Source organism: Sparus aurata, chromosome 14 (assembly GCF_900880675.1).
Source record: "Sparus aurata chromosome 14, fSpaAur1.1, whole genome shotgun sequence".
NCBI lineage: Eukaryota > Metazoa > Chordata > Actinopteri > Spariformes > Sparidae > Sparus > Sparus aurata.
The window spans coordinates 15,687,853-15,707,539 of NC_044200.1; the positions used below are offsets into that span (position 1 = coordinate 15,687,853).

The 19,687-nt window shown below is 40.3% G+C and overlaps 1 protein-coding gene across 4 annotated transcripts in view; it reads right to left on the reverse strand.

Annotated features, from left to right (window-relative positions):
- atp2b1a (ATPase plasma membrane Ca2+ transporting 1a) overlaps nucleotides 1-19,188 on the reverse strand; it is a 40,946-nt gene extending 21,758 nt beyond the window's left edge. For 3 of the 4 annotated variants that reach the window (XM_030439355.1, XM_030439357.1, XM_030439356.1), the window contains exons 1-2: nucleotides 19,008-19,187; nucleotides 7,500-7,992 (exon numbers count right to left, since the gene is read on the reverse strand). In XM_030439355.1, the coding sequence (XP_030295215.1) occupies nucleotides 7,500-7,692 (193 nt within the window). In that variant the 5' untranslated portion in view covers nucleotides 7,693-7,992; nucleotides 19,008-19,187. Of the gene's footprint in view, nucleotides 1-7,499; nucleotides 7,993-19,007 lie in introns of all 4 variants that reach the window. The other variant, XM_030439354.1, reaches the window with a different exon arrangement.
- Nucleotides 19,189-19,687: the final 499 nt, after the last annotated feature.

Here is a 19,687-nt window from a genome sequence, read left to right on the forward strand (position 1 = left end):
GTGAAATAGAACCACCAGTGTGATATTTTTTTTTTTTTTTTTACTATTTTCTGACAAGCTCCGGAAAAAATAACTCACTCTTTGAAAAAAAATCGTAGCCTGCAGTTAAATTTAACTTATTTCACGCAGATTTCACAATGTCAAGGCAAAGTGAGAAAGATGAGGCTGCAACAGATGAAGCCATGGGATATTTCAATCCACAGTCAATGGCTATAAAGAGACAGCCACTTGGCTTAATATTAAAGATCGACTTTAAAAAAAAAAAAAAAAAAAACACAGTATGGTAATGTTTTTGTTCTGGCTCTCCTGTAAAGGAGGTCAAATGTCACTTTTGCCCTCTGGTTCTCACCTCTTGATATGATACAAATACACCAATACATGGCTTTATATGCATATTATTTTTATAATCAGTTATACAGTTGCATCGTTTTTAGGTGAAACAATCAGCATGTAAACCTCTTTGGTAAAGCTTACCAAAGACAATGCTTGTATTCATCTTTTCTCAAACCTACAGCTTAAGCTTTATCAAAGTTGGTGATTAATGTCCTGCCAATTGGCTAAATAATTAATCAACCTTTGAACTCTTAATTATTTGGTAATTTAACATTATACATGCTCATAATTAAATCATGATGTGACAATGGGACTGGTCTTTAGCCCTGAATGAATTGCTTTAATATATTCCTAAAATTGAAAGTCATGGTTAAGCAGACTGGTGCATGTTGTTTAATATGATACTATGAACCTGATCCAATTTAATGAAAACCTGGCCTCTCTTTCATCTTTCACATTTCTACCCTCTGCTCACTTGAAACAACTTTTGGTTGACTTCATTAAAAGAGGAAAATAATCCTGTATCACTAGATACATTATTAATTGACATTACAACCTCACACTAACACATACTTTTCTAAAAGGGAGGTGAGAAGTATGACGATGACTCATCAGCACAGCACATTAAAAGGCTATGGGGTTTATCCTGCATAGCTGCCTGTTGCTGCTCCCTGGCTGTCTCTCACCGTCTGCTTTGATTCTCTATGCCTCTAATGAAAACATGCTGACAGCTAATACCCCATTCAATTTTACACCACATTTTCCCTTTGCATTAGAGCAATAAATACAAGTGACAGAGGACGATCAACATGTCGTCCCTCCACTGGATACACACACAGAAAATAAGTTGGCCTTGGCCCGTCACATCATTTTAGCACCCAGAGTCTGTCTCAAGTCAAGCCGCTAATCATTAACCATTTAATTTGGATGCTTGTCCCCGGCTGACCCCCTCGGAGTACTGTCATTTTAGCCACCAGTGTGGGGTCAAGGTAAGCCTTCGCTCTGCACTTGTCACAATTAAATGAAGGTCACGATTTTTCTTTTACTGGCTTCACATAACTGTGTAGGCAGCAATGTGCCAGCACACAACAGACTGATAGGACAATCTCACATCCAAGAGAACATGTTAATATTCATGAAAACACCAGACTTTTTGTAATTAAAATGTTGCAGAGAGAGGAACATGGACTCCATCTCCCTTATGGTAAACTTAAAAAATGTGGGTCCTTGTCTCATTAGAGCTTCCTACAGTCCATGTCTGAATGACAGAAGTGTGTCATTGGTGTTCGTTGGTGAGGTGGAGGTTAAAAGGCACATAATATATACGTTCATTCAAGTCGTCCTCTAGCAGTGCGAGGACCGTAACAGTGCATGCAGCATTGCGCACAAGTAGAACAGAAGTATTTATACCTAAACACTGGTCAGACTGTTCCACTTGCCAAAATGATCACGACGATCTGTGTTATCTTCCACAGTAGGATATTATTAAAAAAGTGGAAGTTGATGTGTGACCATTATTTTTTTATTTATTGAAGTTAAAGTTACGGTGAACGCGGCATGCATTATTATTAGGACTCGCAATGACGACATGGAGTGTAACGATCGTGCGAGAGCTGTCTCTGCCATTATTTCCACAGTTCTTAATTTACACAATCCCGATGCTGCGCTGCGGGGGTTGGAATGAGATGGTGGCTGATATCTTTTACATTTAAAAGCTGTTGATGGAACAGAAAAACTTCACTACAAACGCAAGCACAAATGACACTGCTGGTTTGAGTGTTTATGATAACATCGATCTCTAAATAACATTTGATGTGAAGCTAAATCAATTGTGAGGTGTATTATAATGCCCAGAATAATGACTCTCATGTTCAATTTCTATCTATCTTTCTATCGGTGTCAATTCATCACCTCATCATTTGTCACCAGTTCCGCTTGCCTCCAAAATGTCGGTACGCATGGGTCACAGTTTGCCTACAGGTGTGCACATACTCCCATCAAGTTTGTTTTTATAGATCACAACTTTTGCGTCGGAAGTGGCCTACGTCTCTTTCAGGCCTCATTTTGTGCATACACAAGCTTTATAAATGAGACCCCAGATTATTAGGGTTTACACACAGTTACACACTGAGTAGCAACAGATGCACAGGGACAGCATTTTTGTCCCTGTGCATCTGAGTCCACTCAAATGCTGACTGCATGTCTAGTCACTTCATCTTTTACTTTCCTGCTATTTTCTAACAGGACTTCCTTTCGATGAAAATACTAAAATAATATTTGAGCTTGTTTATAAGATTTAACTTCCATTAGCGACCTTTTTAGCAACTACTTACCAATGCTTCTGTCACGTTTACACATTATTAGGCCATTTTGGGTGTTGCTGCACATAAGCAGATTCTGTGTTAATGAGCAGGGCTTTGTTAAACAAATGGAACAAAAGCTCTGCGCCCTCATTACTATAGCATGATCATTTCCGTTTCAAAAACAATGTTAAATGGCTATCATTATGCAATTTCAAAGAACATGTGTTTTGAAACCGGTAACACCACTCCACTCAGAAGTTCTTGAAAGACGACTGATTGAGATAATACTCTACCTGGCAAGCCATACTGGAGAAGCCAGCCACACAGATTGTTACAATTACTTGCTTAATCATTTATTCTATAAAATGTGAAAACATCATCGAAAGACATCTTAAAATTGATTATTTTGTCCAACAAACAAAACCCCAAATATAATTTTTTTCCTGATAAATGGTTGAAACAACTGTCAGTTCTTTCAGTTGACCAATTAACTATTCACTACTTTTAATTACATTAAAATCAAATGACTACAAAAACAATAAATATCTGAATGGTTAATTCCCAAGAGTCTGTTCAATCATTGATTACACCAAGTTGCTAACTTCAATCAGGTTTTAACTGTTATCTACCTCACTGCTGACTCGATCAACACAACCAAAACCTTTAATCACCAAAACGAGGAATGGCAATAAAACAAGTGCTAGCTCCACCCACATAACAGGGTCTGTTATGTGGGTGTCTGGCCAAATGTTATGATCACTCACTAGCTAAAGCTCATCTGAGTACATAATTTTCAATTCAGATATCAAGGCGAGGCTACGCCGCTGAGATTTACTGAGAGTAAACCATCACAAACCATCATTTAACAGTCTGAACCTTATCAATTGAATGAGGGGGTGTGGTGTCTGCCATGACCATTTATGGGAGCCTCTTGGGCCACAGTCGGATCAATAGGCTGGAACCCAAATATTTGACTGCACTAAAATAGCAATCATCGGGAATAACTAAAAAATAAGGGAACAATGTCAATAATATTGATGTGGAGTGGCCTTGCCCATTTTATTGAAGCGTCGTTATGTAGAGGAAACAGGATACCACTGGGAGAAAATATATTCTGCTGTGTTGGGAGGGCTTGCTGACAATATTGATACTATAGCAGGATTTAAGTATTTGGAAAATGACACCAAGCAATAAGTCTTTTCTGGGCAACTACAGCCGCTTTGGCTTATAAGCATCAACTGATTTGTGTGCCCAAAAGAAAGCACCTCAAGGCTTAAATGCAGACATCTGGGTACACTTTAGAGTACAATGCTATGACCCTGAGCTGTGATATTCAATGCTGAGAAAATGTGGTAAAAGGATGGGAATTTTGTTATAACAGTACTCCAGTGATTTAGTGTTGCTCTTACAAACAGCTGGACGACTCACAAGAGACAGATTTAAAAAAAACAAGAATGGTCACAACTGATGCAGCAGAGGTTCCGATGTTCAGACTCATCAAGCAAGACCATGAACATTAAGTAGAACCCGCAATGCATCTCTGACTTCGGACATGCCGGCTCAGACTGCCTAATTTTGTTAGTAAATGTTTATCATTAAAGCTTAACAAATGTGGATCCTACTTCCCATAATGAGTCTATTCACTGCACCCTCGCTGCCTGGAAAACAACCATGTCTTTCACGCTCCATGCCCCAAGAACGTAATTCAGCCTTCCAGTTAAAATGTGTCATCTCCAAGCCCAAACCAAGGTAACCCTGGTGACATCACCAGTGTTCTCAGGCTCCTACAAACAGCCCCAGTTAACATTATACAACTGCTTTCATAAAATGAGTAGTGCTCCCTGTTCCTGTTATGGGCACACCGATTCTGATGTGTAAAAGCCCCTTTACGTGTTTTATTTCCATACATGAACTAGAAAAATGGAGATGAATAGAGAAACTGAAAATTGAGACTAAACTGTCACTAATTTGTTGATGGTTGCTGACTTAGGCAGAGAAAGCCCTAAACTAACTAAGAACTAAAAATGTCTTCAAACACAGACGAAGTGAACTTATAGAAATATCACTAACTGCCAGAGCTTCAGGTAGTGGTGGGCTTTCTTTCCTTACCACTTTGGCAAAAGGGTTACTTTGAGAAGTTCAGCAAAACAACACAACTAGAAGAATCCATGTTAAAATAAAATATTTGATCAAAAAATCTTGTGATTTATGCCCTTCAGGCTTCCCTTTTTTATTTAACTGCAGCAGTGTGACAGAGTGACGTTGACGTTTGTTAAATAGATAAATGTAATATTTGAATAAGCCTTCAGCAGTGTTCACTGTCACAATTTCACCACTGTAAAGTGTGCTTAATTAACTCTTTAAACTTGGAGCATTGGTATTTGGACTGAATCTGATATTGGAAAAAACAGACAATGCGATACTAAGCTTTTCTGCTATATATTCTATATAATTGTTTATAAAAATACACACATTTTCACCAGATAACTTAAATCTAGAATAATTGAGTTGATTTTGTAGGGAAGGTTGATTAAGAATGATTGTGAGTGGTGGTTAGCTGTATATGCAGAACCTGCACATCACGCACAAGCAACAGATTCCCATGTATTCAAGAACCCTTTTATCAGACTAAATTATATAATATCAGACACCTTTTTCAGGTCAGACATGGAAAATGAGAACTGTCTGCATTTTCCTTTTGTATGAAGGAGCATAATAGTTGTAGCATAAAGTAACAGAGTTAATTTGCTTTACTTGACACTGCACACTTTGCAATGTGAATATTGCACACACATTCCGATGTGAATGCTGAAACAATGTATTGTGCAGCCCCAATTGTTTTTTTTTTTATTAAACTACCAAAATCAATTTGAATCATAGCCCAGTTAGATTCAAATCTAACTGTATTGGGAGATATTACAGATACTCGCCTTATGTGGTAGCATGAAAAATGGCCATGGCCATGATAAATTACATCTAGTCAAATCCAAACAGACCACGCCAGAAACTAGTTATAGAGTAAACGGAGTGGTACAGCCATGCTCAGCTGCAACAGAGAAGTTCCGTCAAACTTCTTCGGGTGAAAAAAGGAGCTTGGAAATGTGGAGGATTAGCAAAGGATTGGCTTAAGAGGTTCGAGAAATGGCCAACCAGCTAATTAGAAATCCCTTTTCAATTGTCAAGCTCCTGTAATCTTAAATGACGGCTTAATTTCCCAAGCCAGTGACGAATGAGCTGATTGAAACTGGAAGTATCAAGACTGGGTGGCAGTGTACCAAGTGGAACAGCACCTGCTGCGAAGGGGAAACAAAATGTGGACCCATTCAAGCTTATCAGTACACTACAAGTTGCAAATAACTGCAGGAGTAAAACAAATGTTTTGAGAAATTGGGTGAAGTAGCCTTTGCTCTGTGAGGATGCAAGTCAATTTAATTAAAAGGTTTCATTCAATTTGGGATCTCAAAATAATAATAATTTTCTCTTAGTCTTAAAACACATGTGATAACTGAGGGACAGTAAAATCAGACTGCTTACAGGTGGAATATTAATAAAGAGCATGTAGCTATAGCAGATGCTGAAAGTGGTTTTATATTCCAAACATGCTTATTCTGTTCCCTTATCTACTCACTACAATACAATGAACAGAGCTGAAAAAGCTGGGCCTCCGCTTTCAGTTTTTGGAGCACAGACCAGGTAGAACGAGCGGGGGAGGATGAGTACACTCACACTTATGAAACAACCGATGTCACTCACGCTACAAATATGACAGTACTCTACGTTCACCAACTCGACACAGCCACATGCGTGTTTGGACAACTCAGGCGCTCTCTCAACAGTCAAATTCCAATTCAGCAATTTCTCCTCAGTTCAGACAATGGCCTACAGGTCTGTAAAACAGACACTGAAAGCAGACTGCATGGTTCACCTTGTACACTTACCATATTGTCAATAAATGAATTAAATGGCATGGTAACGATTCTTGAGTGAGATGCTAGTGCTGTCATTTAGCCTGGTATTTATCACATTCCTTTTGAGTTGATGAAGCCCTGGAAATTTTTCCCTTGCTTTGAGACAGAGAATAGAGGACTGTTGCTGCTACAGTGAATATGCAGTGCCGTTTTAATCTGGGATCAAACTGAAAATCCCCTCCCATAAGAGTTCAATCAAGGTCATACTGGCGATTAGGCAGACTGTCTATAGAGATACAAACTGAGAGAGAAAAAGAGTGGTAGAAAAGGGGAAAAAGAGAGGTGTCAACCACTTCTGCCCTAGTGCAGTTCAACTAACCTTTTTTTTGTTTGTTTTAAACCCTCATAGTATTAAAGCACAGTCCTTTCTCCATTATGAAGATGTAAGAGTAACACTGAGGAGATGTTCAAAAGATGAACTCACTCCTTCCCAAAAATGTTCAAGTCATTGCTACCCAGCCTTACAGCCTTCCGTTTTGTCCGCCACATGTGGGACATTGACCTGCCTGCAGCCTGGTGCTGTGCCCAGGCAGACAGCTGGTCTGTCTGAAGCCTACATACACACACACACAGACACACACAAACACACACACAGACACACACAGACACACACAGAGGTGAAAAGGGAGAGAGGGAGGGTATGAGGGACATATCCACAGGCCTTGAAATAGAGCAGGACAGGCCCAGGCCACCTGTCTGGCCTCTGAGTTTTCCAAGGAAGTGATGTCAAGGTATCCACAATGTGGATGACATGGCCAATGACACGCCTCCTAAACTATGTGTGCAACACATTAGCATTCCAAAAGCAATTGCTACTAGCACTGTTGTGAAAACATCCTGCATTTGATTTGAATAGTAAGCATCTTGAATTAGTGTAGAGGAAATATTACTCTACCATCTATAGGTGATGTTTTTAACCGGTTGCAGAGTCCTTGAATATCCTCATAAGATTCCCCAATTTTGCTTAGCGCCTCTGCGCCTCTCAGTTCCATAAGGGAGCGCAGTTCTTTGAGCGAGCAGCCAAATTCTCCATCGTGATTGGCCTCCACCATGGAGTTCTTCACCCCACTGTACGAGTTGTTCGCCATTTTCTTGCCGTCTCCCCACTGTACTGCAAAGCCTTGCTGCTTCGGCCCGGCCGTGGGGGTAAAAAAAGAAAAAAGAAACAAAAAGTGTTGTCCTGGAAAAGCTTAAATCCTCAAGAGTGCGAACACAGTGGTAGTTCCCATAAACAGCTGACGGGCCCTTCAGAGGCAGCTGGAGTCATACGGCAGGTAGCGGGGCAGGGATATTACAAAACAAGCCATTTCCCTTGGAGAGCTGAGTTCCTAGTCTTTCATGGTGACTGAGGATCACCCACAGAGGCGGAGATCACCATGCATGCAGATCTAAGGAAGGAGAGGAAACACATAAAAAAAAATCATTAGTGAGATTCTTAAAGCTGGTAAGTTGAGAAGAGGAATTGACTTTGTTGACAAACAAGCAAGCAATGAGCTCATTTTCTGTGGCCTCCAATGTGAGAATTCCTTAGTTTTTATATCATAACCAATGATGTCTACATGAATCTCTGGACCCAGACAACAAGTCTCTGGAATAATGGCCAATGTTTCAGGGCTTCTGATGTAGTCACTGGATAACCAATGAACCAATATAAACAATATGATGCATCATACCATACATAATATTTTTCTATAATCATAAAAGGTACAGTACACTAGAACAGAATCATTTTTACTGTGTTAGGGGGAACATGGAATCTCTTAAAAAACCACAAAACCACTTAGCTGTTGAGACAAGCAGCAAAGTAATTAGCCAAACAGCCTACAGCCAATGCAAAGAGATTTTGATTAGCTGTACTTGAGTTGTAATAAAATAATAATAATTTTGTCATTTGGGCAAAACACTTGTCAAGTAATGTGCACTCTGCTTCCCGGTCAGAGTATGTGAACAGAGTGGAGCATTAGCATTCAGTGGTGATCACTGTGCTCTGGGCTGCTCCTAGGGTTTTTCCTGCATGGAGAATTTAAAAGGTAGTTCTGTCTCTTCTGCAATGTAAATCGACTGTTAATATAAACTTCTTGCAGCTGTTTATTAGTAAAAGGTTTCAAGCTTCTTGCCTTTGTCTGATTTTAGTTTACCCAATGTGTTTGGTTGCATTTAATAGTAAGACTAATAACTACAAGATTACCTGATAACTATTCAAGATATTTCTTACTATGGTCTAGGCCAATACTACCTTTTGGCTGAAGGATATGCATTAAAACTGCTTAATCACTCAGTACATTTACATGATGTTAGAAAACTATTGTGTTAGTCCGGCAGAAACAGGACTTTTTTAAGTGTGTGCTAGGCTGACTTTGAGAAATTCAATTTCAGTCGGACTAACGCAGCCAGATAATGCGGTTTGAAGTTGATTTACTCTTTCATGTATACACCCTAGTCGGACCTGAACTAGCCTTGGCTTCTGCGCAAGATGACCTGGATGTCATCCATGGCTGGGAAAAACAAAAGAAGAAGACGAAGGCAATGAAGGTATTGATACAATGTATATTATGAAATGTACAGCACCGAAAAGTCCTCCATGTTTGCACCATTCGCTGTGCAGCCCGTTCATTGCTTCTTAACTTGTCTGGTATGTGACGCAACAGGTCAACCGGATAAAGGTGTCACCTAACTATTCCTTGACTCCTTTTCAAATGCATGGTCCTGCTCTACACAGGCACTGACTGCTGGAGACTGATTACATCATGAATCATTATTTGATGAAGAAACGTGCCTCCACATCAAAACATCCCCCTTTTTCAAATTACAAATACTTATCAAAAATATCAAAACTAAATTGCAAAAAATACCGGTAACAGAATGTATTTCATTCAAAATGTAAATTTAAAAACTACTATAACACACAACAACCTAGTTTTTCTTAGTCAGGTTGTTAAATATCAGCAGGTGGGAGCTTAGCGCTTAAAATGAAGTCAGTTTTTTGTGCTATGTTGTGTGTTGTAAAGTGTATCATTCAAGTAAGTTTACTTTATCTTCTTTTTATTCCTAATGTAGCCTATTCTGATTTTGCATTGAACATAGATCATGCCAGTAGTTGACCATTTTCTATTTTTATAGAGAGAGAGAGAGAGAGAGAGAGAGAGAGAGAGAGAGAGAGAGAGAGAGAGAGAGAGAGAGAGAGAGAGAGAGAGAGAGAGAGAGAGAGAGAGAGAGAGTATGTTATGGTGTTAAATAAAGCAACGCAGTCAAATCCCTTCACCCAAGCAATATCCGCAACACTGTATCAAAGTACCCCGCCATGTTCAAACAGCATACAGGAGGTCTGTCATTGAAAAAAATCAGAGCGAGAAAGAAGCCACCAGCTTCCCTGCAGTGAAACTGGTGGGGTAACATAGTGAGCAGGAACCAAGTGACTGATTACCTCAGGAAAAGCCTTCTGTTTAATCTAATTAAGCCTATCTGTGGCATCAGGGAGCTCCATGGTGCTCTACATGGGAGAGTCCATTCTAATGCGAGGCTGCTGTCCATTCAGCTTTAATCAGCCTAACACAATGAGACTAATTCATTCATGTCGACCAAGTTGATAGGAATTGTTCTTGGTGCAGCTTGGACAGAAAGTGCAACAGATCTTTGAGCATACAACTATATAATACAATTACATAGGCTAGAATACTGCAGGAGTTGTGTGCATTTTAAGGTCCTGACCAGATGATTCTTGAAAGCTTCCTTTATGCGTTTGGGTTTTCTTTTATATTTTAGAGTCTAAAATAGCTTTTTCGCACCTTAAAACATCTGCAAAATTAAAATCCAGTCCAAGTCCACACCAAAGTCAGTTAGTCTCAGAGATAGATAGATAGCTTCTTCTGCCTTGGATATCTATATCCAAGTCACTATGTAACACAGCAGCAAGTTCAGCGAGGGGACCATCTTACCCATCTGTGACAGTCCCTCCCACTGTCTGCGGTTATAATATGAAAATGTGTACCAAGCCAATTTTGTCTGTTGTAGGCTGCACAAACCAACACAAAAGTCTTCCTCTGCTCCCACCATCTAAGGGATCTCAAGACCCAAGCCTTTTTAAAAACAGAGATTGCACAGAACTGCTGAATCAAAGACTGTTCTTCAACCTGTCTGTTTTTATTTTGTTTTTTTCCAAAGACAAAGACAAACAGCAGCATAATGCTCCTCCACTGTGTAGTTCCAAGTAGCATTCCCGCTTCCAGTTGACCATGGCATTAGCACATTGCTAGACTAATGTGGCTATTTCTTCTCTATGGTGACGCTGGACTAATGTTTTCATAGTGGGGGGCAGTCAAGAGAACTGTATGCATGTTTAACCTCATTTGAAGCCAACTAAATAATGTGTAGTAGATGGATGCCAGTGAGCTTTTTGTGTCATTATAATGTAATGCTAGCTGGGCTAGCAGTTTTATTGATCTACAGACATTGGTTTGGCTACAGGACACTCACTGCTGTTTATGTATGTGTGTTGCTGCTGCTGCTGTTGTACACCGATAGCCATGCCCTGAATGTAACAATAAAGCTGCGTGTAAAGAGGAAATGGTTGAAATAAATAAATTCATATGCTTGCTAGGCAACGTCATCGAATTTTAATTTCCACCCAGCAGTTAGCTTTCTGTGAACACAGAAATACAGGTTAAAAACTGTCATTTTAGTGGCCCGCTGGGCCATGGACCATGTGAGAAAAATGTCATTTTTTTTACATAAAAGCATGTAAATTAGTAGACACCTAGAATAAAAAGCACAAACCTGAAACTGAGCATATCAGCTCTTTAAAAACCTAAAACATATTTGTTTTATTTGTTGGAAAGATTCAACAAGATGATCATGATTTCTAGTCTAAAACTATTTTGAGAAACACGGAACATACACTATACTTCCAGGTGGAAAGAAATGTCAGACTATAATTTGTACTGCACAGGGAACCTGGACTCAGCAGTGTTATCCAAAAAGACAAGGCACCAGTGAAAGCAGACAGGAGCGTTTTTCCTTGCCTGGAAAAAATCTGTAGTTATCTCTCAGCTGGGGAGGTTCTGCTCACTTTCTGAATATCTGGCAAAAAAAAAACAAACAAAAAAACCCCACCAAAATGTGCTTGAAAGAACGCCATTCATCTTTCTTTACACCAAACGGGAATTCAACTCCAAACTATCAGAACTTTATACTAGGACGCAGATGCAGGAGAGAAAATGAAGGCTTCATTGCTCACTGCACCAATGAATGCTTGCAGCTTATTCCATTGAGATTCTTGGAAACTATTCTGTCACATGTTGAGATTCTATTTGGAGCCATCTGCCATGGAAAACGGGACAGAATTTATTATTTATTACACAGCATAATTGCAGGGCCGGGTGTATTACCGAGGTGGGAGAGATCACAGCAATCCCTATTTTGAAGGGAAAATACTCTTGCACCTCTTGTACTGACCACATGTCCAATAAGACATTTCTTCATTTCTGATTATTCATGATAATTTTATGACATTAATTAAAATTTTTTTGCACAACTTTTCTGATTAACCCCCCTCCAAAAAAAAAAGGATTGCTTTTGGGTTTGGACAGAAATGCCAGAGAATGCCAAACCAACCTTTTAAAGAAAATTTTCTGGAGGGTCATCTTTCCATTGCACGAGTTACACTGCCACGCAAGTGTGACAATTATTAGTCAAGTCAGACACATACTTGCCCTTCCATGATGATAAATGACATGCTAGAACTGTTAAATCCTAAAGCACGTCTGGTCAGTTCTGTTTAAACCTTCTGATGCCCAGCGACTAACAAGACAAGCCTCGGATCTCTTCGATTACAGTCATCCATAACATGAATAACAACGCACATAAGAACATACAGGTTATTTTCACTTAATCTATTCAGGGGAATTTTAAAAACTGCAATATATTTTGACGATAAAGTGAAAATGCCTTTATGAGAAAGCTTATGCTGCACTGGTCTCAGCTATTTTTCCTTCTTTCCTTTTCTCAAAACAAAATAATCCTACAGAATAGATTAATATATAAGAATTACATTTTAAAACAAACTGATACAAATCCTGACACGCAAGAGTTTTTGCCACCACGTCTTTAGCACTTCATCTTGGAATAACATGTGGCTTTGTAATTGTGTAAATGGTCTTTACAACATGACTACATGATATGATCTCAGACAGGGTTTCTGCCCACATGGGTAGAGCACATGTGTAGCCTACAGTAATGAACGCAATTCTCTGCCTTCTCCATTTCCCTGTCTTCTAGTCCTACTCGATGAGCCCTCTCCCACATTCACACCCCCTAACCCCACAAGCAGCAACAACGCCAAGTTGAAGGAAGTGCCAACATTTGCTGCGCTGCGACAGTTTTGGGTTGCGGAGCAGGTCACATGTCACAACAGTGGAAAATCATTGTGATTGGATCTTGAAGCCAACAGCTGGCATGGTATGGTTGAATGGCAAAGGCTAAGGTTAACCCTTTCCACACAGCAGCAACCAAACCGCAGCCCAGCACGAATAAGAGGCAGTCTCACCCGAGGACCGGCGTCTTGTACTGTAAGTCACAAGTCTCTCTACTCATGCTATTTACGGCTGCTTTCACACATTGGATGCACACTTACATCCTCCACCCAGAAGGCAGTGGCAAGTGGAGACGAGTACATAGGACAACAGTGGTGGGCATCTCAGAAGTATACTCATGTCTTTGTTTCCACGCTAAGGAAACCCTCTGGCAGTTTGTACACCTCTATGTGCCAACAACTAGATGCAAGTCAAGGATAGCAATTCTAGGGATCCCTCTGCAATGGAGCTGCCTAATGCGAGGGGTGGTATTTTTAGCTTCCCCCAGACAGTCCCCTCCCCCCACAGCGAGCCGTTGCTGAACTGGGTCAGGCCATGTAAATGTGGAGGGTACAAAGCAGAGACACCCAGCCCTCCTTGTGCAGCATGGCTCGCAGCGGAGAGCGCCACTTCACCCCACAGACTGGAACCTCTACACGGCTCTCAAAAACGCTGTCAGGCTGCCAGTTCATACGAACACACAGCATGTCAGAGGTGTAACCATCATCATCACTTCCTCTTCAGCTTTTCTTACTTTATGTACGGATGGACATGTAACAGTTAGTAAAATAATATGGATGCGAGAATCAACTAAAAATGTTACATTTACTTGTTGTGTACATAAGTAAATGTCTAGCCACTGAAAACAGTTGTTTTAGGGATAGTTTTAATATAACTGCTTCATCGAATTTGCTAAGGAATTGCTGTTCCAGTCATTCATTTATAACCAAGTGATTTTGTACACTAAAATTGTACATGCGCTAAAAACAATCTTTGTTGTGAAACCTTTGTTAAAATATAAAGGTGTTCCATTTTTTTCAAAAAGTCAAATCAAAGAATCCATACTGAGTTTTTTTTTTTCTTCATATTTATCAATAAAAACAGAAAGATACATCACAGAATCCATGCAGGTGAAGCAGAAATTATCTTGAAAATGGGGCAGGATTTTGGCTCCTTAGATCAGAATACCAAGGAGAAATAAATTCTAGCTTTTGAGCCACAAAAACTAAAATTTACAGCATGGAAGGATTTAGAGACGTTAAGAATGACCAGCAGGCTCCTGCAGTGTGCTTATAATTGTGTTTGCAAAAACTTGTCCATGAAAAGGGCCTGTCAGAAAAAATCAAGTCAAGATCTACTTCAATCCCTGCATGCTCAAGTGAAGAGGACAGAGTTGTTCCTGTTAAATGTGTCACGAAGTCGTCACAAAATACAGCTAAGGCTTTTAATGTGAGCCAAAGTCAAAGCAGGAAATCTATGATCAATCCATTCATCTGAATTTTAAAAACCTCATCAATGAACTATTTAAGGTGTAACGCAGAGTTTGAAATACAGTGGTTCTCCAGATCAGTACCTCTTTTAATCATTGGGAAGATATCTTTGTTAATGATGAGAGGTCATATGGCATAATCATTTACTTCTCATTTGCTCAAAAATGTCCAAGCAGTGCAGAGTCTAACGACTATCCTGTAATAACGATATAAATAATATCTGAAACACTTTTTCACACCCTTAAAAAATATATGTTTTTTTCATGCAGGACTGAATGTTCTATGTAAGATTTTAAGTATTTATCAGATTTGTCCTGGCCTCAGTATCGTCAATCCGGCAGACATCTTCAAACTGTGATTGTGAAAAATATAGGTCTCCCTTCAGAGGAAATAAAACCAGGAGGGATGGTTTTATTTAGCTGCTACAGAGTCCTTCATGTCCATAGGGTGGAAAATATTCCAAAATGGAGCATCTTTCATCAAGCCACTTTGAAGATGAGAAGCTCTCGGTGTTCTTTGTTATGTGTGATTCTACATAGCGGCCCAGTGGCCTGAGGTCCTGCCGCTTGCTGCCACAGCCTGACCTTGCTGTCCTTACCATTGTGGTTTCAGGTCACACTAGTTAAAAGCATTAGGCTCATTTCACCTTGACCTGTGTTACTGAATGCAATTTGTCCTAGCCAAACAGATATGTACACAATGAAGCCTTAACAAGAAGGTAGCTGCTGTAATTGCAGGTTCACCAGATAACCCTACACCGATGTCTACTGGTTGATTTGAAACTAGACAGCTAAATAAAGGTCTGAAAGGTGTTTAGAAATTAGATTTTTCTTCTTTAGTGTCCCCAACATTGTAATATTTTGCAAGACTATTACTCACAAAGATAGAGTCCTAGGAAGTTGCATTTTGATGGAGATTCCTTTTAAGAGACCTGCACAGGTAGTAAGTGTTCACTCACATCCAATGGCCTCCCTCTACTGCCTCAGTATGGCTATGTTTCACAAAACTGCTACAATGATCACCTGAATTTGTGCAGATTACACCTGATCCTGTAAATCACAACCAGCAATTCTTTACATTGAATCAACTTCAGAGTCAACTGAACCGGTATGCTTATATTGTATAAACTTAACAATAATGCTATAAGGTCATGAAGAAATCATTTTAAATTTTGCATAGATGTGCACAACTAATGACACACCTAAATCTACCAGTAGGCTTCATGTCAAGCCATAAATCCCACCAACTTTTCAGAAATGCCAAATCTAACACAAATGCCTGATAGACTGACTTGCAGCACAGTTAGACCTTCTAACTGTCTTGATGACTAATTCTTGATATTTTGCTGTGTTCGTTCGTTCGTTCGTTTTCTTTTCTGCTTTTTCTGTGAGGGTTGCGGGATGTTGCCGCTTTTTATCCCCCTGAGGGGTTGCCGGGCTTACTGGGGCCAAATCCAGTTCTACTCATGGGCGAAGGCCAGGGTACACCCTGAACGAGTCGCCAGCTCATTGCAGGACCCTTACTGATGGCAGTGGCTGCCCCACAGGGTGCCAACTGCACATCAGAAACAATTCTGGGGTTCAGTATCTTGCTCAAGGATACTTCGGCATTTTGCTGTGTGTGCCTTGTAATCATTTTGGTGGGCAGAGTTCATCCAATTACTTTTACCAGTTTTTTCCAGTTTTAGCCATCATAGTCTCCCTACACTTGGAGTCAAATGGAGTCTTGCGTTTTAAAAAAATATATATATATTTGTGGTCATCCAAATCTAGTTTTGTTTCGACTGCTTGGTTTGGCAAGATTTTAATGAATAAGTAGGCTAGTAATGATTGAGTCAACCTCTGCTTGGAATAACCTTGGTCATACAATGCACACAGAAAAAGAAAGATAAGCAAAACTACATATGTAAATAGCACCATAAATACATTGTACTTTGTGGTAGAAAACCAGACTATATTTAGCTTTCCATGTCCGTTTACATGAGGCTCAATGTCACCTTAGATTAATGACCTACAGTGGCTTACTCTCTAAAATAATGCTTTATACTTGATACTCACAAAAGAGAATACTAAGGAAAACAAACTGAACAGAGGATAAATGGTAGCAATTATTTCAATACATAATATATTTAAATGTTTTAGGGTATGCCTGTAATTGACCTAAGTGCAGAGCATGACAATGAAATCAGTGGACATATCAAACAGCTGTAAGGCAGACTTGTTCATGATGTGTGAGGTACAGACTTGACAGGCGACAACTGCCTGGAAGAAATTGTACCCAGTACACTGCATTACTTCTCACTGACTATCACTGTGTGACTACTAAAGACTCCCATGTCTTGAGAGGCAAAAAGTGTTTTAACAGCAAGCTATGATGTGAGATTGATAGAATTTATATATGCTCAAGCATTGTTAATTAACCTCATATGCACTGAATGCAAAGAGTATGAATACCTAGAGTCGAAGTCTTGAAAGGCTGATAGCTCTACAGCACAAATTAAAGTAGGGAGTACGCTATCCAGCTGGACCACACTGTCAAGGAGGTCAAGCGATTTTGCATCTGAGAAACAACCATTTTGTCAAAACATTTAAAAACGAAGTGTAAGAACTACTGACTCATAAACTTCGGTCAGCGTGACTAGTGCTGCCAGCAGTCAGCCATTATGAAAAAGCACGGTATAGCAAGGAATAAGAAAGGATATTTTTGTCATTCTTGAGTGACAGCGACAGTCTCAGTTCAAAGGGCTCAGACACAGCAACAGATTGTGTTACTGGAGGTTTAAGTGAATCATTAAACAAACTGTGAATCTCTATATGCTGAGATGGGCTGCTATAATGAAAAATCTCTCTTTCTTTGACCTGGCCTGAGTATCTGTAATATCCATTCACTTCAAACATATTACTACTCAAAACTAAATCTGAATGTGTAGCATATAATCTGCAACAAGATACTCTCAATATAACGCTTGGCGAAGGAATTGGTTAGCTTACATTATACAGCATTATGTAATGCAGTATCTACAGATAACTATACCATACCACAGAGACCGGCACACCTTATGTGATTGAATCACAGTCTATTCTCTTCAAGCTCAAGCTGGAATTCAGTGTTCAAATGCATTTTGTTCAAAATAAAAGCATTATTTGAAACCCACTGTAGGATCACATGTCATGACACAAACACAGGAAGACACTGCTGCTGCTGCAGCAGCAAACCCGGTGCTATTTAATTGGATAAGGAGTGATCCCTTCAACTAGACACCTAAAGGTGCTCAGTGGCTGCACTCAGCATCAACCTGAAAACTTACATGCAATGTTCGCGAGTGCGAAACTATTACGTTGTTCATCAAGGTCAAGAGTGTAACGTTAATCTACGTAATCAACTTGCAGTAACTGCAAGGCTTGGGAAATGGGAGGTTTATCGTTGCCATTAGCGTTTAAATGTAATTTAAAGCGGCGTGCTGCGTTCAAGTCCGTCTGTTTTTGAATTAAATTCGCCTCGGTAGTTTTCTTTTAACATGGTTATAGCTTGCCCTGATGAAAGTGGCATGTTCCTAGTATGACATTTAAGCCTGGTAGGCAGCTTGACATTACCAGACTGGCACGATGCGGAATATGGTTAAGGTTTAGAAAGAAAGGTTCGTTTCAGGTAAGGAACATCATAAATTCGACACATGATATCCTCCGAAGGGATGTTTTAACACTGACAGCAAGGAGAGGCGTTGTTGGTTGCTGATATTCGCATTGAATTACACATTTAACGTGTCCACACTGTGCTGACAGTCGGCCGAGGAAATAACTTCAATGCGACTACACGGGTCTCTCTCTGAGCTCCACGACTCGTCCGCAGCGTACAGTACAACACTCGCAGATAACCCTTCCAGCCCGGTTAATAATGTTACTACACTAGCTTACTGACATTATCTTTCATAGAAGATCCACATACCGTTAAATAAACTGAATGACAGCTCGCACAACGCGCCTCGCTGTGGGATGAAATGGAGGTAACTTTCTCGTAACGTGATGGAGGTCTGGCGTTATTTCACCGGCTGTCTCCACATGAGGAGCCCGTGCACGAGACATGAAGCGTGCTGGGTCCAACGTTAAAAACAACGGTTCTAGGCTAGCGGACGACGTTAGCCAACTAGCTCCCAGGCGTTAGCTTATGTTGATTGTAAAGAAGGAAAATACCCAAAAAGCCCCTTGTAGTGGGCTGACAGGTCGAAAAACTTGCTCCAGTGCAAATCAGAAGTCTAACAAAACCGAGCACCAGGCACAGAAAATCTGGCAGCATCCTGGCTGATTAGCTACCTGCGTTTGGGAACGAGACGCCCAATGTCAGTATGTATCCAACATATAACGTTAGCTAACGATGTTAGCTTGGTATAAGGCTAACTACCCACAGCAGCTACCCACCGGTGGCTGGCCCTCGTTGATCACTGCACGCAAAAATGAAGACTCAACCGGTGAGGGTTTTTTTGTGCAGCGTCTGACACGCCTGAAAGCAGCCCCTTATCATGCGGCGTTTTGCCACGCCAGCGCTGAAAATATAACCGAAAATACTTACTCCGTTCTCTGAAGAGCACCCCAGGTCCCTTTCTCTCTGTAACTCCCCTCAGTCTCACCAAAGACTAGACTCTCTCCCCTGATCTGAGGTAAAATCCCGCCCACTTCGCTGTCACAACCACAACCAAAGTCTCCGACCAGAGCTGTCAAGATAGTCACCATCCCGTTAGAGGGAGTGGAAACTCATTTCCACTTGACCGGAAACAGTATGACACATGCGCACAGTTGTTCGAGCCGTTATACCGGTCTACTGGCACGATTTTACCACAACTTGTCTACCCGGTTATTAATATGTTTAAAAGAATGCGAATATAAACTGTAAGACATTAACAAATAATAGAATAAATGAAAGACAAAAGCACCTGGTTTTTTACAATACAATACACGTAATTGTCTCGTTGCGCTATAGTCACTTTAGGCATTAAAACCTGTATTAAAAGATATCAGACACATTTAGGAGACAATCCAGGCAAAGGATAAAGGGGATCTAGATTTTCTGATGTAGGTTTTTTTGACGAAGGCGGAAGTGGGCTGTCGGGAATCATCTCGCCTCGTCTGGTCCCTTACTGTCACAACACCGCCGGGGACATGTGATGCACGTCAAAAGGAGGATGGGTATGGACCGCTGGTGTGGATTCCCATTGGCTTATCCAGCATATCAGTCGCCTATGGAAACGGTTA